Here is a 23,647-nt window from a genome sequence, read left to right on the forward strand (position 1 = left end):
TGTTTTTCAGGAAATGGTTTGAGACTAACCTGAAAGCCCTAAACCTAGTAATCAGGAGGGTATCCTGATAAACTGCCTATATGTGTGTTCCTCACGGGGACTCACAGCTCTGGGAGAGAGACCACCATTGTTTTGTCTAATTAATAGAGGAAGGAGATAAGACATGAAAAGGTTGCCTTTTGAAGATATTCAATATTATTTGTGTTCCAGGAAAACCACCTGGGAGTAGTCATTGTTATCCCTGTTATACAACAGAAGAAACCGAGGCTCAGAGAGGTTACCCAAGGTCATACAGCCGGTGAGTTGGCAGGGCCAGATTCAAACCCAGATCTCCCTGATTCCTGAGGTCACACTGACCCCTCCCCACAAGATGAAGTTCCCAGGTGAGGCTGCCTGGAGCAGAGAACAGGGCTGCCTCAGACTTCTTGTGAAAACACACAGAGACAGACAGCACTCTACCCATGGAGTTTTGACTCATGCTCACCCTCAAGACTGAGGGACTGGTTTTCTCCTGGCTGAGAAGGGTCTCTGGGTTTACAGAAATGTACTCAAGATCTTAGAGAAAAATGGAGACCCAACTTATGAGAGAAGGAAGCAGACACTGCCACAGATCCACCACCTCTTGTGCAAAATGATCTCAGATGCCCTTCACCTTGGCTGGGGGACATGCCCCATCCCCCATCCCGTCGCTCACAAACACTAAAGGCAGAGACAAAAGTGCCTGCCTTCACACAAGAGCCACTTGTGGTTTCCCTCCCCTCTCAGCACACCACTTGGGAGGGCCTTTCAGTTCTCATAACGCAAGTGACTTTGTTTTCTCTGCCACAAGTTATAAGGGGCAGAAGGAGGTGTCTACTTTGTTGCCAGAGGCTGCCCTGGAATTAGCCTTGCACCATTCGGAAAACCCAGCCTTGCTGAGCGCTGAGCCCAGCAGTCCCTTGGCGAGGCAGCGATACTCCCTGGCTCCCCAGTCATGTCCTGGCAGCTGTCTGCAGTGGTGGTGCTCTTCGTGTCCCTGGCCGGTGAGTGACACACATGACTTTCCATGGTGACCCTGCCACATCCGGTCCTATTAAATGTAAATGCATTCTAGTGCCAGTGACCAAGGTGGGGCAGGACAGATTGGAGATGGCTGTAGTGGCTTCAGCTACTGTGGGTATTTGACTTGGGAATGCCTCTTTATTACCTTACGTGTGGAGCACACCTTCATTTTCTTTTCCAGAGGCTTTCACAGTTTGGACTTGTTTTCCATGAGTCAGGCAGAGTAGCTGTCCACCCTGGAAGACAGTGACGCTGCCCCTGGTTCCCAAATGGTCTGTAGGCACCTGATTAGGGAGAGTTTGTACAAATCTCTTCGATTTAAGAGATGGAGAACTGAGCCAGGGCTTAGAAATGGGGCTCTTGCCAAGAGCCTGGGGAAATCACGTCATGCCTTGCTTTTTCTGCTTTTCTTAAATGGAGCGCTATGTGTATGTTATGTAACAGCGAGTTGTGAAGATGAACGAGATGTGGTCTGACAAACTGCCGTCTCAGAAAGATGTAAGCCAGGGCATCAAAGATTTCTTGTTTCATTACCAGTATAGGTCAGATCAAAGAGACTGTCTGGGAAGCTGAGATTTTAATGATTCTTTTATGTCTGTGCCCCCTGCTTTCACCAAGAACATTTTCTCCCTAGGACGTTGAGTCCTCTTATGTGCTTTATCAAGTTTGCTGGTTGATTCACAATTCCTTCCACTACCACTGACTTGAACATGTGAGGGAACTAGCTCTGTCCACATGGCCTCACTAACACGCTCAAATGGGAGACACAGCTGCACTTGAGTGTAACACAAATTGTCATGAAAGTTGGGTGAAAGGTCAGGCCAGCGACCCTAATCCAGGCTGTTTTTCTTTGTGCCACACTTTCAGAATTAGAGTTTCACATTCTTTTGGAGGCAAAATGAAAATTAATCATTATATTTAGCAGAGCAAGCCAATAAAAATGCAGACGATTTCAATGTAGCAGTAACCCTCAGTGACCTGTCTGTGGGCACCAATTCAATGGCTGGCAGACGACTGGTGGATTCAGGAGGGCAATGAACGTGAGATAAATGCACAGGCAGGTGGAAAGGAAATGCCCACGTTGCCCTTTCGTCTCTGAGTTGTGCATTCTTAGAGGTGAACATGGGCGCTCAGCTAACAGATGGCAGCCCTGAGATTTGCACCCAGGAAGTTCACCTTCGGGGTCCATGCTCTGCACTTCTGCACTATACTTCTACATGCATATGTTCAAGAAATACTTGTTGAATTGCATGTGAGCAAAAACCATTCGACATTTTGCTTGGAGAGACAAAGCTTTTAGGTAAGCTAACTATGTAATCTTTATACAGTCACTTTGCTTCCCTGATCTCAAATTCGAACCCCATAAAATGAGGAGATTTAAGTTTGTATCAGTTAAGTTTAGGTTCAGCTGCACATAAGAGAAAAGTGCCAAATAGTGAATTAAACAAGATAAGTGTTTGTTTCTGTCTCAAGTGAAAACAAGTCCAGAGGAATTCAGACCAGGTCTGTGTGGGGACTCATTCTTGTGGACCCACCATCCAATGTGTGACTTCCACCTGCAAGGTCTCCTCATGGTTCTAGATGTCTGCTGGAGCTCCAGCCATCACATACACATTGCAGCCTGATTAAAGGAGGAAACAGGAAGGCAATAGAGAGGCCCCCTAGGTGACTGAGCTTCCTTCAAGCAACCTTCCCAGAGGCCCACATAACCCTACCACTTGTATTGCTTTGACTTGAACTCAGTCACATTCCTACCCATCTGGAAAGGAGGCTTAGAGATGGGGGGCTTTATTCCATGCAGCAAGTGCTCAGCTTAAACTCATGGCTCAGTTACTAAGGAAAAAGGAGAGACTGGATTTTGGCGTAGTCAGCCAGCAGTCTCTGACACAGGGCTAGAGCCCCTTCTGCTCAAGGGTTTTCTTTGAGCCTCAAGTCCCACAGAAAACTGACAGAGGCAGGATTTACATCTCTCTGCTAAAAGGCCTAAGATTAAACTGTGAAACTGTGAGCAGAACCTTGTCAAGGGCCCACCCCTGCTGCCCCACACATCCAGAAACCGTCTTCCTGCCGCATCCAGCTAGGGCTACCTCTGCTGCCCGGGGAGGTGCCAGAGAAAGTGCTCAGGAGTTAAGCTCGACTCCCTGCCCCTGGACATGGCCACGGCACTCCATCTACTCCCCAGCTGTGCTCCTTAGAGCTCTGCAAAAGGTAACCTCTGAGACCTGCCAGGTCTGCTCCCTGCTGGCCCTCCTCCTGACCCCTCCTCACACCCTCCCAAGCTCCCATGATGCTGACTCTGCTGTTCTGCAGAGACATTCCAGGCTCTGAAGCCCCATGCCTTTACACATACTCTTTCTCCTGCCTGTGGGATGCCATCTACTTTCCTGTCTGCCTGAAGAATTTCTCCTTGTGATGGATTCCCCACCTCACCCCATAGGACTCAGGGCCTGCTTCAGTAATAACACCTGGGCTCCCCTGGTGGTGCAGTGGTTGAGAATCCACCTGCCAATGCAGGGGTTCCGGGTTCAAGCCCTGGTCCGGGAAGATCCCACATGCCGTGGAGCAAGTAAGCCCGTGCGCCACAACTACTGAGCCCGCAAACCACAACTACTGAGCCCACGTGCCACAACTACTGAAGCCCGTGCCTAGAGCCCGTGCTCCGCAACAAGAGAAACCACCGCAATGAGAAGCCCATGCACCGCAACAAAGAGTGGCCCCCGCTCGCCGCAACTAGAGAAAACCTGCACATGGTAACAAAGACCCAATGCAGCCAAAAATAAATAAACAAATAAATTTATTAAAATAATAATAATAACACTTGTCACACCGAGGAGTATAGTCCATTTCTGTGTCTGCCTCACAAGGCTTTGCCCCCCTGAGAACAAAGACCTAACCCCAGTGCCTGGCCTGGAGCTTGGCTCAGAGGAGGCGCCTCTGTATCTGCTGAATTGGGTGTGGCGGGGAAACCAAACTAAGGCTCTCTGGGAAGGCCCGACTGTCTGGGAAATACCTAAAGAAGCAGTTCTTGTGTGGTCACTGGCTTTGCCAGGGCCTGGCCGATGGGTTATCTCTCACTCCTCCTGCGAGTTGTAGGGAAACCAAAACATTCTCACGCCCCTTCCTGCAGTTCACCATCTAGAGGAATACAAACAAGGGGTTAAGGCTCCGGGGTACTCATTTGCTGAGTCTCTTGAATCCTGGAGAGGAGACGCTGAGGTTCTGGGAGTGGGAGCTTCGCAAATCAGTGTGTGGACTTCAGGCTGTGTTCTTCTGAGTAGAAGGAGAACTGAGAGAGTCTGAGCTGTGCCCTGCCCTTGCTTCTGCCCACTGCCCAGTTTGTGGTTTTCAGACAGACCAGTGAACTTGACTAAACCTTTAGGCCAAAGATCCCATTGAAAAACTATGACCCAATTTTGACCAAGATTGGTCATATATGTGTGGTCATAAACATAGATTTTGTAAAACAGAGTATTTTTCAGAGCATTATTTCCATTGAGTACCTAACAAACATATGGACTTTCTGGGATGTATTTCAATGCACAGCATAGCTACCTCTGTCAAATTTCCATCTAGCTGCCTGCCCATCTTTTATACCCCACACTCCTACAGGGAGATGAGGAGAGGAGGGGAGGGACCAGAGTAGAGAAAGAGAAGAATATTAGAACAATATTTCCCAGACTTGTTTAATTGTAACACACTCTGTTACTTTCAGTCACTTTTGTTCCTGCCACCTACCAGCCCAGGCTCCTGTCCGCCTCAAGGTCACATACCATATGGAGACACCATCACCTCCAGGCACCTCACAAAGACTTCCTATATACCAAGCACACTTGACAGTGTACCGTGAGTCTTCTTGTCCTGTTTGGGGTGCTGTGCGTTCATGAACGGCCAATGTGCTTTTTTCCCTTACTTGAGTTCATTCATCACTGCTGAGAGAGGAGTTCTAATTGCATTATGAGGAAGGCTCCCCCTTTGAAAGGGTGTGCTACTCAGTTGAGGAAATTCTACTCAGTTGAGAAGATTTGCTTTAGTTCATAAGCATAAGCTGTACACAGTGGGATTTTATCAAGGACCTAATCTTCCAGGAGAGCAAAAGTCAGGTGGTTCCCAGTCTCCTGGAGTTCTCTGCAGCAATCTTTGCTTTTTACTACAAGATATTCCTAGATACCACATCTGGGAGTGAATTCTATTTCTTCATAGTAATACTATGACCCTAACTGTGTTCCTGTTGGGTTTTTGACCCAGGGAACAGCAACTCAGGTTCAGCCCAAATGAATTATGCAAATAAATCTTCAACAACTGTCAACCTTCATAACAATCTTGAAAGGAAAAATCTTGCTCCAAGCTCTACAGTATGGGCATAAAGGCTCCACGTATGATTTTACAAAGATTGGTGAAGTAAATCTATAGCCCATAAAATCTGCAACTCTCAAATATCATACATTTCAATTGTCCAAGTAAACATTTTAGATACAAGAAAAGACTCTTTAGTAATAGTCTCAAGTAACTTAATGTCATGAATAATGTCTTCTTTAAAGGTTATCAAAGGCATTTTGAACTGATACTTTTGTCTTTCCCATTTTGCAAACCAGCTGTGCAGAAATAATTTATAAGTGCTACTACTGGGCTTAAAGTTAGCCTTTTCTTCTGGAAAATAATCACTGTTTTAGCATGTGGGCCTTTGAAAGACTCTCTGAGGACCACCATTATGAGGATTTAGTGAACTGGGGTCACTGGAGGGGCACCCTACTCTTCTCTCCTCTGCTTTTGTCTCTTCTCTTACCATTCTTCCCAGTGACACGCACCACCTCCACCCATGCCCAGATCCAAGGGCAGGCTTTGGTTCAGACAGGGGCTTGAGTCTCAGCTTCAAAATTTACTAGTTGTGTGATTATGGTCAAGTTAATAGAATTTTCTAAACCTGAGTTTCCTCATCTGAAAGACAGATAAAGATTAGTACCCGTCAGGGGGTTTTTGAGAAGAGCTGGTGAAATAAGACCCTCGACCTGAGGCCTGCCATGTAGTAAGTGTTCAGTAACTTGGAATTTTTATTGCTATGGGGAAAGTACCCACCTAGAAATGTATTGGATGAAAGGGAGAGATAGTAAAGGTGTTTATGGATGACTTTAATTCGATGTGAAATTCAGGACTTTATAAACACCAGCGTAGAGTGATCTTCTTTCCCTTTTCCCCGTGTTTTTCCAAGTCACTGCTCAGCACCGGGCAGTAACAGCTCCAATGAGTGAAAATACAATGCATAAACATAGTGAAACCATAGCATTAAAGAGACAGTGCCATCTCTCAGTGTACCTGATCGTAAGCTCCCAAGGGACATCACCTGCAGTTGTCTAATTTCTGGCTTGCTCTGTGCTTGGAAGGAGACAAGGATAGAACTATTCTGGTTGAAAAAGATTCAGAGGCCTTCGGCCCTGAAGGGATGACCCAGGAGAGAACCTATGACGATAATACACACTCTAGGTATGCTTAATAGTCCAGGAAGGCTTTCACTCAAACCACCTTGTTTGAGCCTGTTAATAACCCTAGGAGGTCTACAATGCTGTAACCACCATTTACACATTCAGTTATTTATTCATTCATTCCGTATCCACTGAATACCTTCTATGCACAGGCACTGGTGGTGAAAAAAATTACCCACAGTTCCCACCTTGAGCTTGCTTTTCATCTAGTGGGAGAGAGGCACAATTAATAAATAAACATATAATCAGGGCTGCTATTCTGCTGGTACACACTGTCTGGACAGGCTTATTGTTAAATATTTGAATACCGTCCCCTTATATAATTACAAGCTGTGATTAATGCAGTGAAGGCAATGAATATAATACTGTGATGGAGAATTGTGGGGATGGGGAGCTGTTTCATGTGGGAAGGATGGGAAAGACTCTTTGAGGAGCTGACATTTAAGCCAAACCATGAAGGATGGCACACCAGATATATCAGAGCACTTATGGATTAATTTAATTCCTCAGTTGGAAAAGCCTGCGCTACTCTAAAGGTTAAGTAAGGGAATGACAGAAACTGGGGTACATTTTGAAAACTGATGGTGGGGCTTCCCTGGTGGCTCAGTGGTTAAGAATCCACTTGCCAGTGCAGGGGACACGGGTTCGAGCCCTGGTCCAGGAAGATCCCACATGCCACAGAGCAACTAAGCCTATGCGCCACAACTACTGAGCCTGCGCTCTAGAGCCCGTGAGCCACAAGTACTGAGCCCATACACCACAACTGCTGAAGCCCAAGCGCCTAGAGCCCGTGCCCCACAACAAGAGAAGCCACCACAATGAGAAGCCCACGCACTGCAAGGAAGAGTAGCCCCCGCTTGCCGCAACTAGAGAAAGCCCGCACACAGCAACGAAGACCCAACGCAGCCATAAATAAATAAATGTATTAAAAGAAAAGAAAAGAAAAGAAAACTGATGGTGAAATAAAAAATGGAAGGGAACTGAATCTCTTGTCATTGGAGGTAATTATGCATCGATTGGCGGAACACATGGCAAATATCCAACAGTACAATTCACACATCAGATTAGGGTTTGTACTAGATAATCTTTAAGGTCCCTTTCAAACCTGGGATTATATGATTCTCTGAAAACTATACAAGTCTGTGTAAATCTTTATTACTGTTATTCATGCTGCCCCAGCTCTATCAGGTCATCACAGCAGCACCCTACCCAGGAGCACACTCTATCCAGGAACTGTCTGGATTCACATTTGAAGATGGAAAATGAAGAGGCATTGGCACTTAGATATCTAGCTGAGCATGCTCGCTGGGGTAATAGTACCACACCCCACACAGAGAAATGGGAAGAATATCTCCAGTATGCTCACAACCCTGTAAAAACATGGGTGCGACCAAAACGTTAAAATTGTGGCCTTGTGGTAGAATTTTGAGTGACCTTCACTTCACTGTTATTTCCTTGTAAATTTCCCCCAAATCTGAAAAACACATGTTAATTTTTAATGAAGAAACCTTAAAGTGGAGTGGGGGAGGGCTTCACTCATGTGAGCCATTGGTTGGTGTATTAACATTTTTGTTTCCTAATTTGCAGTGATTTTGCATTATGGCGGTCATGTGAGAGCAAAAGCGTTTCCAGAAATCACAGGCTATTCTCCACCTGCAACAGTACAGACCACAGCAAAACCTTGTCTCCTGCAGCCAACGAACCGTGTGCCTCAGAAAACTTTAGCAGCAAGGTCAACAGATGGGCATGTCACCTCTCAGATAGCTGTCACAGCATCCACCTCTGAGACCCTAACCACACACACAACCATAAAAATTCCAGCAACAGCTTCCCTGGTAACTGCAGACAGCACCCCCTCCACCAGTCCGACAGCCCACACCCTAGTCACAACCCTGGCCACACCCAACAAGTCACACACGGCTGCTCCAGTCACTGAGGCTACAATCAGCCCCAGCACAGGTCCCAGTCCACCACCATCCACTGTCACCCCACCAGCCCACAGAACTGGAGCCAGGCCGTCGACCGTCAGCCACACAACTGGGAAAACCACCCAACTCAGTAACCAGACCACCCTTCCAGCAACATTGTCCACCACACCACACAACAGCACAACCAGTCAGAAGCCTACTCAACCCACCCACACCCCAGAGCCCACCAACGCAACCCACAGAGCCTCGCCTGCCACCATAGCTCCCAGGCCCACCCTCGCACCCCAGCCATCGTCAGCCAAGACTGGAATTTATCAAGTTCTGAACGGAAGCAAGCTCTGTATCAAAGCAGAGATGGGGATAGAGCTGACGGTTCAAGACACGGAGTCGGTAAGTCCGGCACAGGACTATAGCACTGCTTCAAAAAGTTTTGAGTGGGGAGTGCCTTGCTGAAAATGAACATTCCCCTGCATCCTATATCTTGGAATGAAATAGGTATCTGCGGGCTCCTCTTTCTCCAAGGTGCTCTGTTACGAGGTGGATCTGTTTTAGAACACATACAAAAATAGACACTGATAGCGACCGTACGAATGAAGAAAGGCACACACCAAAATTTTAAATATGCACACCCTCCACTTTTAGCCACCATGGGTGGAGTGTTGGATGTGGCCAGCATTGACCCCAACCTGGCCCTGCTCCTCTGGATGACTTCCAAGCCTCAGCAACTTTCCTGTGAAATGAGAGGTTTGCATTAGACGGTCTTTGTGGTTCCAGCCAGCTGTGACATTAATATGAAAAATCCAGGTGAATGAGAAGATTGGAGAGGGTGGGAGTGGGGCTTAGATTATTTGATTTACTGAAAGAATCACTATAAAAATTCTTCCTTTTTTTGCACAGTTTTTATGATGTCAAGTAAAACTTCCACATTTGGTTTTTATTTGAAACAGAAGTACATTAGATAGCAAAACCTTTCCTGTAGCGCCCAACATGTTTGCTTGAACAAAAATTAAATTCTACACGGTTTTTCAAGAATATACCTGCCATGAATTATCTATCAAGGAACTCCTCTCTGTTAGAGCACTCCTTCTTTAAAAAAAGTCTTTTAAACATAACAGTTTGGAAATGAGAGGTGTCTTCCAGGGACTTTGAAATTCTCCAGTGAACACCCACTAACCTGGAGTTTCAGGCTCAATTACCAGCCTGTGCTTCTGGTCTCCCAGCTAGAGTTTTCTTTGACATTCCATTGAGCCAATCTATTTTATTTGGTTTAGGTTTTTTTGCCTCAGAAATACTTCAACATCGACCCCAATGCAACCCAATCCTCTGGGAACTGTGGCTTCCGAAAATCCAACCTTCTCTTGAATTTCCAGGGCGGATTTGTGAATCTGACATTTACTAAGGTGAGGCTGAACTCCTTACACTAACCTGCTCTAGCATCGCTTTCCCTGTCCCTCACCCTGGGGCCCGGTGGTGCAATCCCACACTTTAAGTTCCAGGGGAAACAGACCTCAGAGCCTTTCGAGATTTCTCTGATAAGAATGAGGGTCATGGAGACGGAGAGGAGGCAAGTGTCGACATCTTCCGTTTGCTTTCTTCCCTCTTCAGCCTCCTCTGTGCGGCCCAAGAAGGGCTTTGATGCCTCTTGAGAGAGATGTGGCCTTGGGGAACCTGGCCGAAGTGCCATTTGCAAACCACCCCAAGGAGGAAGCTGTACCGATGAACAGACCCACAGCAATACCCAGTGGGCAAAAAGAAACAGGATTACTCTGAGACCAGAGTCAAATGTCACAATAGGTTCTTTCCAACCACAGAAGGCAAAATTCAGGGACTAACCGGGGGCTGCTTTTTCCAGGCCATATCCTGGAGTGGGGTAGACAACTGAGTAGAGTGGAAAAGCATGGTCATGAGATCAGAGTCTTGGCTACAAATTGGACTCTGTTCTCCTTTTGACATCAGGCAGGCAACTTAATCTGTTTGAGGTTTGTTTATTTGTTTGTTTATCATTTGAAAAATGGGGAAAAGAATGAAAGATCACTCCCGTAAAGAGCTTTGTTCAGTACATGGAACGTGGATGCTCAATAGTCACTGTGGCTGTGATTACAGTGACTGAAAAGGACAAATGTCTTGGGAACACAGTGATGGTCAACCCCCTCTCAAAGGAGGCTTGCCCCTCCTTGGTCCAAAGTGTCTTTCAAATAAGCCAAGAGGACCCTTGCAGCTGGGACTCGGTGTGGGCCTTCTTCTTACCTGTCTAACGTGACCTCTGAAGTTAGAGGGTCTTGGTTAGCAGATCTTGGAGAGCAATGAGCACAGACTTTGGGATCAGACAAATCAAGATTGACTCACAGCCATAATACTTACTAGCTGCGTGACCTTGGACTAGTTGGGGCATGTTTCCTCATCTACAAAAAGGAACTAGTTATAGCTACTTAGTGGGACCCTTGGGAGAATTAGAAATGGTATATGTAAACCGACTAGCACAGTGCGTGATACATGCAACGCCCTTTATTGCATGGAGTTATTATTATTGTTAATGTTATTGACTTGGTCTCATAAGCTTTTTTTTTTTTTTTAACTGGAGTATAATTGCTTTACAATGTTGTGTTAGTTTCTGCTGTACAGTGAAGTGAATCAACTATATGTATACCTATATCCCCTCCCTCTTGGACCTCCCTCCCACCCCACACCCCCATCCCATCCCATCTAGGTCGTCACAGAACACTGAACTGAGCTTCCTGGTCTCGTAGCCTTTGTCCTTCTCATGATACTTTTCTCCTTAAGGTAGAAATGCCCCTGAGAAGTTGGTGGTTTCCTTTCAGTACCAAATGGAAACAAGCATAGTCCTTCACCAGAAGAACACTCAGGGCAGAATAAACGCTCTGTTCCTGCACAACTGAAGTTAATCTAAAAAGGTGTCAGGGATTTTTTGAAAGTCACTTTGGCAAAATGGCAGAGGATAGGCATAAGAATTTATGCTTTAGTCTAGGGCTTGATCCCACCCAACCCACTGCCCCTGTGAATAATTGCCTACAGAAAGGCGTCAGGAACCTCCAGTGTCTGTGTGGGGCACACAGTGGCCACTGCTGCCGGGCCGCAGGCAGAACAAGTGTCTTGGCACCTTTCGATGTCTTTCTTTGCTCCTTTCCTCTGTCTCCTGGAACGATGCCTTCAGGCTGGGCTCTGTTTGACCAAGCTCCACCCAAGTGCCGAATCCCAGCCGTTCTGGAAATCCTCTGTGCCTCCAGAGGGTGGACAGGAAATGAGTGTCCAGTAGAGCTGGAAGGACCAGCAGGGCTCCCTGCCCCCGACACCTTCGGGAAGGAGCAAGGTGAGCCGCTCTCAGTCCACGGCCCCAGGTGTTGCAACAGCTGCTTTGCCTGAGTCTCACCAACGAAACTCACCTTATTCATTCCACTGCCAGCACCGAAACCCGGAGCAGGCACCCTTAGCTATGCCCCAAGAGAAAGCAAAAAGGCTCATAGAAAGTAAAAGTTCCCCCCAGCCTTAGCCCTTCTGGGGAATTTATGCATTTTAAAAGAGAAGTTGTTTAAGCCAGAGCAGTGGCCACAAATCCAAAGATTACAGGGGCTAAGCATAGAACTTAAGGAGTGAAGTAGTGAAAAAGTAAAAATGTCTTTTTCCTTGAAACGGGCAGCTCTTATTTTTTATTTTGACACCTTTGAGGAAGACTTTATTTCCCCATTAAATCTGCATAAGAAAAATGTTAGAGTAAGTGTGAGGTGACAAGCGGCAGCCCCAGTAGTGACGGGACAAGAGGGAGGGGTTGGGAGTACCCGTCTCCCTACCAGCCACTCCTCAGCTCCAGCTGGCGGGGTTGGTGGTGGGGCTGGCATCTAGCCCTGGGGACTGTCACTGTCCTTTATGGTAGGTGTTCATTCTGGACGGTGGTGTGTCCTGCATGGCCACTGCCCTACTGTGCCCGTTAAATATTTACACATCACCTCTATCGGGTAGTAATAAGAGACCAGTGTTTGTCAACCCTTCTTGTTCAAGAGAAGGTAGAAATCCCAATCTTTTTCTGAAAGCACATGACTTTTTAGTGTTGGCAACACATCTTTTAGACATTTGAACACTCCATTGGTCAAACAAAACGAAACACAGCTGTAGGCCCGCTTTGGCCTGTGGATCCCGGCACTGTGCCTTCTGCCCTAATGGGGGAACTATGTGAAATGCATTTAGGCAGGAAAGATGTCTAGAACCTTCCACAAGAGAAGTGGGCTCAACAATTCAGTCAACCACTTTTCCCATGTTGCTACCTTCTACACCAGTGCTTCTCAACAGCAACAGTATTAACACTTGGGTTTAAACAGATAAGTCTTTGCGGCAGGGCCTGTCCTGAGCCTTGTGGGATGTTGAGCAGCATCCCTGGCTCCTGCCTACTGGATGCCAGTAGCAACACCCAACCTCAGCTGTGACAACCCAAAATGTCTCCAGATGTTTCTACATGTCCCCTGAGGGGCAAAATCACCCTTGGTTGAGAACCAGTGCTCTAGAGAAAAAAGAGAGCCTTAGAAAATAGGAATGCATGTTACAACATAATAGATGTTATAAAGACAACCAAGTTGTAGAATGATAACTGGATGCTGATTAGCAAGACTGATTTGTCAGCCAATTTACCAATAAGAATTAACTGAGCACCTACTTTGTCGCCAACACTGAGCTAGACATAACAGGAGAAATAAAAGAAATATAGGCTATAGTTTTAGGTTTCAAATCATGTACAATAATTTGTCATTTTTAATATTGAAATACTGCCAATGGCAGAAACGTAAAGAAAAACTTGCCTCCTAAACTGTCACTTGATGTTGTTGTCAGTCAAGACTTCACTTATCCATATTATTACTGTGTGACCATGGACAAGTCACTAGCTCTCTCTCTGAGCCTTAGTTTCCTCCACTCTAAGATGGGACCAACTAGGACCTATTTTGTTGGGCCACTGTGAGGGTGAACTGGGCTGGTGTATGTGAAAGTGCTGAGCACGGCGTCTGGAGAGGGGGGTTTCCTGTCTCGTTTCTCTCAGTTTCATTTTTTAAAGAACGAAAAACGTTTCCATGTCAATGTCTCATTTGATTAAGGTGACAGTGCTGAAAGCTGTTCAGACCCTTCAGAGGCAAGATAAATATATCTCCTTTCCCCCTGCTCCCCACAACTTCCTTGTTTTAAAGGATATTTTGTTTTAAAAACATCTTTCAGTAACTGTGTAGAGTTTATGTTTCTATTCTCAACACTATCCCTTTCTCATCCACCTGGTTGGAAGGGCAGTGCAAGCCTCCAGCGCCGGCTCTGGGACCTGGGAGAAATCAGTCATCAGGAGAGAGGAGCACCAGGGCAAGGCAGTGAGTTGGAGTCGATGAGGTCTGGAAGTCGAATAGTGCCCACCCACCTGGCGTTTCTCCAGAGCCTTTCAGGGGCATTCGGAGCCCTCTTAGCTTATAGACTCCTGAGGACTGTTATCAGTGTTCAAATGTTAACACACTCAGAGTGCGCTGTTTAGAACTTGCCAAGTGTGCGGCACCATTTCCTGCCCTGTTTTCCCTTGTGGGGTTCCCTCTGCCTGGAATGCCCCTCCCACCCCTCATTCATCCTTTGAGATGAATTATCAATTCATCTTCACTCTGTGAAGTCTCCCCACCCCAATCCCCACGTCCATCCCAGGTAAAACTGGGACACTTTCTTCTCTTGGTTTCCTGACCCTCCATATATTCCCTGACCTCCATAAATGCACTTACCACACATTTTGCCATCTTGAAGGCAAGTCTTGACTTATTCACGTTCCTCTCTCTAGTGCCCAGCCCTGACTTTATACATAGTATACCTTTAGCAAATGAATCCATAAAGGAGTGAATCTAAATTTCACAGAGAACTCTGGGGCAAGTTGCCAAGAAGTAGACCAGCAGCTCTAAAGAAATAGCCTCTTTGGCCTCTTTTTGTGACATTGAGAGCTGAGGTTTCTTTTCTTTCTTTCTTTCTTTCTTTTTTAACTTTTTATTTTATATTGGAGTATAGTTGATTAACAATGTTGTGTTAGTTTCAGGTGTACAGCAAAGAGATTCAGTTATACATATACCTGTGTCTATTCTTTTTCAAATTCTTTTCCCATCTAGGTTGTTACATAACATTGAGCAGAAATCCCTGTGCTGTACAGTAGGTCCTTGTTTGTGATCCTTTTTTTTTTTTTTTTTTGCGGTATGCGGACCTCTCACTATTGTGGCCTCTCCCATTGCGGGGCACAGGCTCCGGACGCGCAGGCTCAGCGGCCATGGCTCACGGGCCCAGCCACTCTGCGGCACATGGGATCTTCCCGGACCAGGGCACGAACCCGTGTCCCCTGCATCGGCAGGCGGACTCTCAACCACTGCGCCACCTGGGAAGTCCTGTGATCCATTTTTAATATAGTAGTGTGTGTATGTTAATCCCAATCTCCCTAACTATCCTTCCCACCCCTCAACACACTTAGAGTTCATTCTCTAAGTCTGTGAGTCTGTTTCCAGAGCAGAGGTTTCTTGATGAAGTCGACAACATTGAACAAAAAAAGGCCTGTTTGCTGTCCACATCCTGAACATCTGTGACTGTGAAACTCCCACGATACATTTTGCAGAAGTTGAGGAGAGGACCCTGGGCCTCACCGTCTTTGGCAAGCTGCATTTCTGGGCAGGCTTGACTGGCTGGCTTGCTCTGGACCCTGTCCTTTGCTAAGGAGAGTGTTTAAGTTCCTTGAATTAAGACCTTTTGAGGAGATATTGCAGAGTTCTCTTTAGACACTGGGGGTGAGGAGCCACATTGTCAGCAGCCATTGGTTCAGTAGTGAGATGGTACTTCTGCAAATGGTCCCTTCACATGGACATGCTATAAGTGCTAAAGTACCATATTCAGCTCTTAGGAGTCCTTGGCCCCCTTTTGTCACTCTCCAACCTCAACCCCAAATGAGAAAAACATCTGGCAGAGAATAACCCCGTGGGTGTCAAAGGAGAACGCACTATAAATTGCAGAATATAAATTGCAGAATGTGTGGCATGTAATTTCCCTTGGGCTTTGGGTTAAATCTGACACCTGCTTGAAGTTCTCAACCTCCCCACCACTGCCTTCCTCTGTATCCACCCCATTCCCGTCCCTGAGAGCTAAAGTTTCAGCCTGGTTCTTTAATCCATAGGGCTAGCTAAGCTTAGCTCACTGGCTTGCTCTCTCTTTCTTTCTGTTTGTGGTGGATCTGAGCTCTAGGATATAGATTAAAAATTATCATTTGAGGGCTTCCCTGGTGGCGCAGTGGTTGAGAGTCTGCCTGCCGATGCAGGGGACACGGGTTCGTGCCCCGGTCCGGGAGGATCCCACATGCCGCAGAGCGGCTGGGCCCGTGAGCCATGGCCGCTGGGCCTGCGTGTCCGGAGCCTGTGCTCCGCAACGGGAGAGGCCACAGCAGTGAGAGGCCCGCGTACCGCAAAAAAAAAAAAAATTATCATTTGATCTCAGTGAGAGAGGTTTACTGGGAAGGGGAAATCTTTTTATTACTGTTGTTAACAACACTAGTTAAAATTTGAGCAAAGACTTTGTGATACGTTTTTTACATGATTCCTTCATTTAATACTCACATCAACCTAAGAGGTAAGTCCTGTTACTATTGTCCCCATTCTGCTACTGAATAAGAAAAAAAATTAAATTTTTGCAATGTTCACCAAGATTCAACAACTGAACCTAGGTTACATGGGAACAGAGACATATTTTTAAAATAGTGTTTAAAAATTCTTAGCAACAGTTTATTCTCCCAAAGAGGAGGTTAACCACTCTCTTTATAACATTTCATAACCAACTGATTTGCTCAGCAACTTTGTTCTTTATGGATGGTGTAGCCCAGGAGTCAACAAGCTATGCCCCCCCAACCCCCGACCAAATCCAGCCGCCACCAAAAAAATGTACAGTCTATAAGCTAAGAATGGCTTTTACATTTTTTAATGGTTGGGAAAAAAAAAAAAAGAATATTCTGTGACACAGGAACTCATATAACTTCAAATTTCAGTGCCCATAAATGAAGTTCTTTGGGAATATGGTCGCACTTATTTGCATATGTGTCATCTGTGGCTGCTTTTGTGTTAGAATGGTGGAGTTGAGTGGTTGCTAGGGAGATCCACAAAGCCTAAAATATTTACCATATGGCCCTTTACAGCAAAAAACTTGCCAACCCCTCATATAGAATAAACTTCAGCTCTGTTACCATTCAAATGGGGCCAAATTCTGAATTTCTGAGTCTAAAAAAAGATGCTTTGCTCTAGTTTAAATAAAAGACAACTTTATTTTCTTTAACACAACTCCACAGAAAAAGTGGATACCATGGTCTAAATAAGACTCATTTGATATCAGCAGCATACATTATGTAAAACTTGGAATCTCAAGGAAACTAAACATTCCACTGACCTCTTGTTTACAAAAGTTCACCTAACAAATGCTCTTCCTTTACCATGAAGATAGACAGCAGTTCAGTCCCAGTCAACGTCTGGCTAATTTTCACTCAGTCAAAACAGAAGGAAACCTGGATACAGGCTCCGGACTCAGTCCTGTTACATTATGACATAAACTTGCAGTGAGTATGATCACCGCCATCTGCTTTGGAAGGCCTTACCTTGGGCATTAGCCCTATAATTATAGCACCAGTTCTGGTAGAGTAGGAACAGCCCTTCCTGTCACGGCATACAGCTGGGAGGGCCCATGCTTGCTTTAATGCTTTACCTCCCCTCTTGGAATTCTTAATAATTTTTGATCTTGCATTTTTATTTTGAACTAGGTCCACAAACTATGTAGCTGGTCTTGCCTCCTATAGATGATTATATATAGGCAAATATATTCCAGGGAATGTAAAAGAAAGTTCTTGCACGACAAATTTTTTCTCTATAACCACACATGCCATGAAGGAAAGTGTAGAGCAAGATCCCATAGACAAGATCTTGCTTTGCCTCACCTACAAACAATGTGAATCAGAGGTAGAGGCCTACCTCCTCTGAGCTCTTTGTTCTCAGCTGTAAAATGGGCTGAGAACATTTATTCTGCCTCAAAGGGGTTGTGAGGACCAAAGAAGGCAGAAAAATGCACTTAGTAAACTGTAAAACGATTAAAGAAATACAAAGTACCCATTCCTTACAGCGAGGATAGCTCTAGGAGATGCCACAGGAGAGGGAAGACTTCAGGAGGTATCCCATGGAGCTCAGCGCTGGCCCCATCACAGTTCTCCTGCTGCTCTTTAATCAATCTCTTGTTGCAGCCCAAGCAATTTCCAAAAACAAAGCCCTCATATCACTGCCCTGCTTAAAACCCTTCAATGGATTCTGTCTGCCCTTAGGATGGGGCAGGGATTTTATAACAGTGACTGTGGGCCCTGACATACAGGTCTCTCTTATGCTAAAAGGGATCCCAAGTAAAGAATATTCTGGGAATTCCCTGGCAGTCCAGTGGTTAGGACTCTGCACTTTCACTTCTAAGGGCCTGGGTTACTGGTCGGGGAACTAAGATCCCACAAGCCACAAGGCGTGGCAAAAAAAAAAAAAAAAAAAGAATAGCCCGAATAAACTGTATGTAAAAGCAACCCAAGGGCCTGGGTCACAGTTGTTTTTCTCTAAAACAAATGGATGGTCCAAGCACATCATCCAACTTGCCTTTGAGACCCAAGACTGAGCACCTTGAATGAAGCATCTGGGTCTTATTCTTCCCCCAGGACCTAGAGCAATGCCTGGTCTGGAGTGGATATAAGAGAAGTTAAAGGCTAGCCAGGTGGCTTGGGGTCATATCTTCACCTGCCAACTATTAGGACTGTGACCTTGGGCAAGTCACTGAGCGTCCATTTCTTCTCCTTGTGCTTGTGGGGATTAAATAAGGTGAGGCACAGAGGTGCCTGCCACACAAGGTAAGAAGCGCCTGGCACGAGGTGAGAAGCCAGTGTGTGGAGCTGCTTCAAGGAACTGTAGGATCTAGAGTTCAGTGCATCGATAGCAGTCGCCTCACTGGAACAGTTTGTATTTCTGGAACCTTTATTGTGTAAGCAAGCATCATTTCATCTGCAAACAATATATAAATAGATTAGAATGTGGTCAAGATTATTATTGCTAAGTTCCTTTAATGACTACTAAAAGTAATTCAATTTCAGATTCTGATTTTGGTTGCTCTACTAACGTTTTTGGCAACTCACTTGCAGACAGTTTTCTAATGAATGTTTAAAAGCAATAACACCGTAAATCACCTACTTTAAAAAATAAAAACTCCTTTTCCAGCTTAACTTTCATATCTCAATCCAATTCATTTTAATGTTCCATACCCTGATTCTCTCAGGAAGTTATAGGGCTGTTTTGTAGGGTTTTTAGTGTTGTTTTTTTTTCCAAAAGTACAGTCTCTGGATAAAATGTGGAGCACTGCTTTATAATTCTGAACACAACAACCTGGGGTCTTCTTCTAGACAACAGCCAGTAATCTCAGGGTTAACCTTTTCTTTCCAGAATCCTTCATGGCCCCATGTAACCATTTTGGAGACATGAACCCATTAATCTATTTAAAGTAATTGATACCCTATCCAGGAAAATCCACACACAATTTTGCATACACTGTTTTTCCCAGGGAGGGTTATGGACCCCATCAAATCCACCCACGGTAGCCTTAAGGATGAGTGGTCTCAGCTTGAATCCTTACCCTAAGATATTAATTACTAATAAGGGCTTAATGTATGCCCCCCCCAACCCATCCACCTTCCAGATGTATTTGCATTATAACAGGGGGAAACTTGGCCCAGCTGAAGGGACTCAAATAGTACCAGTGGAATTTGAATTTCAGGCTCTAGCAACAAGTATGCAATAGAGAAATTTTCAGCCAGGGGCAAGCCATTACTTATTATCTATTTATTGTATGATGTATTTACTTCTTTGGAAAATTTCAAACATAGTTGTGGCTCCATACCAACGAACCCAAACCCCTATATCAATGGTTTAATAGCTGGAATCCTGCCTAAACAGTCTGTAAACTAGGATCATAAACATAAAAACAGAGATTACCCAAAAGTTGACACACTGCTGTTTTACAGGATGAAAACTCATATTATATCAGTGAGGTGGAAGCCTATTTGACCGTCTCAAATCCAGGTAAGTAGTTGGAGAAGCCTGTTCTACCAGCGATGATGCTATGTTTCTGGTTAGCCCAGTTTTCACCTGGCTAATATGTGATGCTGCCTTTGAGAAACAGACTGAGAGAGCAGCCAGCAATGTAACTTTGAGGGAACTTACTATTGATACACCTCTGTGTGCTTCAGTCTGCTTGTCTGCTCAGGCAGCAAGTTGGCTACATTGTGTCAAATCAGCAACAATAGAGTTGAGTGACTTTTGGACAGATTTGCCGTTAATGGTGAGGTTTATTTTACACTCTGGGAATCATGCATTCATTCTACGAAAGTGTAGCTAGTGCCTGCTAGGTTCCAAGTCCTATAGTATGTACTCGGTATCCCTAATTATCTAAACATATAGTCCCTGCCCTCATGGAGCTTACATTATAGAAGTGGGGAGAGGACCGTAAACAGATGCATTAAATTATAATATACAGTTAAATAGTGCTAAATTCTATGAGCAAAAAAAGCAGGATGAGGATGGAGAGGACTGGAAGGTGTAGTAGGGAAGCCCTCTGAGGAGAAAGCCCTCTCTGAAGAGGTGAGATTTGAGCAGGGAGCTGTCCCCATTTGGGGACATCTGGGTCTGGGGAAGCTCTTTCCAGGCGGCAGGAACTGCAGGTGCCCAGGCTCTAAGGAGTGAGCTTGCTGGGGCACTCAAGGACCAGCAGGAACCAGTGTGTCCAAGAGAGCAAGCAAAGCAGCCAATGAGGTCTGAGGGGCAGCCAGGCCAGAGCACAGAGAGCCTGTGGGTAAGACGGGGTGAGGACTTTGGATTTTATTCTAAAGTGTGAAAAGATGCCATTGGAGGGCTTGGCATAGGGAAATGATATATCAAATTTATATTTTATAAAGGTTCACTTTGGTTGCTATATGAAAAATTACCCAAAGTAGAGCAAGTTGAAAGAACTCCTACAACGTTCACTTCTAGGAAAGTAATGCTCCCAGTCAAGTTGAGGGAGTTTCTCAGAGGCCTCCGATGTTTCTCCCGAAAGCCTAGACTTCGATAACACACTGTTAGTGAGCACCTCCTCTGTGCCAGGTCGTGTACTAAGAGTTTTCATGTCTCTTTTCTCCTCTTCAAAATTCTTTGGACTGGCTTAAACTTATTCTTTTATTAATTAAGGAACTTATACTAAAGAAACTTGCCGAGAAATGAAAATGTGAAGATATATCTATTTTAAATATTAGCAATATTACATTGGTATTGCTCAAAAAGTTGTTGTCAATGATTATTGGTTAAATGTAAGTAAGATGTCACAGCTGACCTTTTCATATACATTATCTCAAACGAGTCTCCTCATATCGACTGGGGAATAAATATTGTGCATGCTAACATAAAGCAGCTAATGTTATCACTGGATAATGACCAAATTTTAGCTACTAATAGGGTAGTAACGTCTCAAGGGGCAGGAGAAGGGAAAGTCAGACCAGAAGCTAATTGAGAGGCTGAGGGAGGGGAAAAAACAACTCTAGGTCCGCATGCTCAAGGCTCAGGAGTGGCAGCAGGAACTGTCATACTCATAGTAATGATAATTTTCATGTCAATGGTGGCAGTGGTGGTGGTGTGAGTACAGTAGTTAGTTGTAGTTCAGAGGTAGTGACCATGGTGACATTAGCACGAGCAGTGGTAGTAGACTACCCCAGGATATAACACAAGATACAGCAGTGTACATGGATAATTCAGTACATCATGTAGGACGTTTGAATGTATAAATGCAGGAGTCTGCAGTGAATACAACAGTAACAGGCAGGAGACACAACAGCACAGTAGTTAAGGTAACAAGCTCTAGAATCAGACGGCTTGAGTCCAAATACCACTTACTAGATGTATGTTCTTAGACGAATGTTTTCAACTCCGTCTTCTCATCTGTAAAATGGTGACAGTAGTACCTATCTCAAAAAATTTTTGTGGGAATTAAACAGGAAAATGCACGTCAAGTACTTGCACAGCACCTGAAACACAGTGAGCTGACCCTCTGTGTGAGATGTTATGTCAGATGCAAGTGAACACACCCGCAGCAGCAGGAGAGGAGGGAACTTTCGGACTCCCTCACTAACAGCCCGTGGATGAATTCACTGAGGTCCATAGTCTGGTCCTCAGCCCCGGAAGCCGTCAGCGGCTGTTTCTTCAAGGAACCTGATGTTAAACCAAGGTCATAAAACTGATGTATAAAATCAGAATGCCAGTTTGTTCATTCATCTTGCTACTGTTTCTTATTATAACTGCAAGGGGACCAAGACAGTTGGGTACTCTGCCAATGAACTTTCTCCCATTCGGGAAACCAAACTATATTCGGAAGGGTGCCTGGTAGAGGTGGAATTAGAGCAAATGGAGTTATTAAATTTTTTTAACATCTTTATTGGAGTATAATTGCTTTACAATGGTGTAACTATTTTAAATGTTTAACCCCATGGGCCTTGAAGCACTCACCTCCTTGAAACGCGTGAGCCTCTCACGAGACAGGGCCAGTCCTTGAGCAGGTCCTTCTCTCCCAGCAGCACTCAGATGGATGCAGATGGGCCTCTCCCTTCTCTATGCTTCCATGAATGATGCGACAACCCCTCCCAATGATGGGCTTGGTCCTTTCTTTTGCTATATGAATGCATTCAGTGTGGTGACATGCAAATACTCTGCTTGGTAACTTTGCATGTCTCTGCTCTGATGCATTATGAGAGCGTGTGATTTTTGTCTCAGAGAACAATCTTACTTCTTTTATTTCTGAAGTTTTCGTGGACACTTTTTTGTGCGCAGGCACTGACAATAGCCCCCATTGACTCTGCCCCCAGTGACTTAAAATAACTGAATAAAAGATTCCGAAGAGTTTTTATTTCAATGTTATCATATTCTAATTTATGTGAGATTGCCCCCATATATGGTGAACAGAGCATCAGGAAAAAGTCCCCAGACAGCACCAGGGTGATGTTTCATGAGGCGAAGGTGTCAGAACTGTGGAGAACCACATCTAAGGAAGGCCATTTAACTGCACATGGGCCATCCAGCAACAGCTGGGGCTCAATGGATACTTGCCAGGGTTCTTACATGTCGGTATTTCACCTTTGTGTTTTCAGAGAAAGTTTACCAAGGAATGAAAAGTGCAATGGTGATGTTCGAGACTGTGGCGGGGCATTCCTTCAAGTGTGTGAGCGAACAGAGCATCCAGCTCTCCACCCTCCTTCAGCTGAAAACAATGAATATCCAACTTCAAGCCTTTGATTTTGAAGGTAACCACTTTGGAAATGGTAAGTTAAGGGATCATCATGTCACAAACCTAAACTTCTGAGACCCAGGAGTAGTTTCAAGTTGTTTTCTGGTTGAAGCTTTCAAAGGGACAAGAATCACATGAACTTCCTAGAAGAGTATGATTCCGCTAAGCTCTCAGGGTCAAGTTTCTCCGGCCAACCCTCCCTCCCACCGTTGTATGAGTCAATACCAGCCACAAAATCAGACACTTAAACCCACTCATGTCCACTGCCCTCCCACAGCAGAATACATTCTTCTTGTCTGGCCAAGATACACATTCTGACTCATTTAAACACACACACACACAGTCAATCAATCAAAGAGTGAGAAAACGCCATCAGTAACCTCCCCTGGACAAGCTGTTGAATACTGGTAAACCCAGGTGTCTTTGGAGAACACCTTAAAATCCTGAGTATTAGTGATATGTCTAAAAGTCAAGATTTCAGAATAGATTCTTTCCCACTTATGGAGGGAAAAGAGAAAGTTGTGATCATTCTAGACAGAAATACACTCTGTTGAATCCCCTCTTCTCAAATCCAAGCTGTTCTACCCAACTAGTGCTTCCTCATAATTAGTCTTAGTTTCCATGCAACTTCTACTTTGGGTTTTTCCCACCACAGAGGGAAGCAGGTTCTAACAAGAAGGCCAGGGGCAGCCCAGGGTGACTTTCCAAAAAAGCCCTTTTCTCCCCACCAGGAAAACAGTATTACAAGGGTTTCTACATTAGGGCAAGAATTGAACTTCAGTTTCTAAAACATCTCTCTCATAATAAGTCAATGACCTTATGAGTACTTCTCAGCTATCAAAAATA

General features: G+C 45.0%; 1 protein-coding gene across 3 annotated transcripts in view; it reads left to right on the top strand.

Moving 5' to 3' along the window:
- Positions 1-216: 216 nt before the first annotated feature.
- Positions 217-23,647, top strand: part of LAMP3 (lysosomal associated membrane protein 3) — a 35,277-nt gene continuing 11,846 nt past the window's right edge. Inside the window, exons 1-6 of one of the 3 annotated variants that reach the window (XM_060298367.2) lie at positions 217-298; positions 830-1,022; positions 8,106-8,836; positions 9,718-9,846; positions 19,518-19,575; positions 22,665-22,817. In XM_060298367.2, the coding sequence (XP_060154350.1) occupies positions 974-1,022; positions 8,106-8,836; positions 9,718-9,846; positions 19,518-19,575; positions 22,665-22,817 (1,120 nt within the window). In that variant the 5' untranslated portion in view covers positions 217-298; positions 830-973. Of the gene's footprint in view, positions 299-829; positions 1,023-8,105; positions 8,837-9,717; positions 9,847-19,517; positions 19,576-22,664; positions 22,836-23,647 lie in introns of all 3 variants that reach the window. The other 2 variants (XM_030862593.3, XM_030862599.3) reach the window with 2 other exon arrangements.

This window comes from Globicephala melas, chromosome 4 (assembly GCF_963455315.2).
Source record: "Globicephala melas chromosome 4, mGloMel1.2, whole genome shotgun sequence".
NCBI classification, from domain to species: Eukaryota; Metazoa; Chordata; class Mammalia; order Artiodactyla; family Delphinidae; genus Globicephala; species Globicephala melas.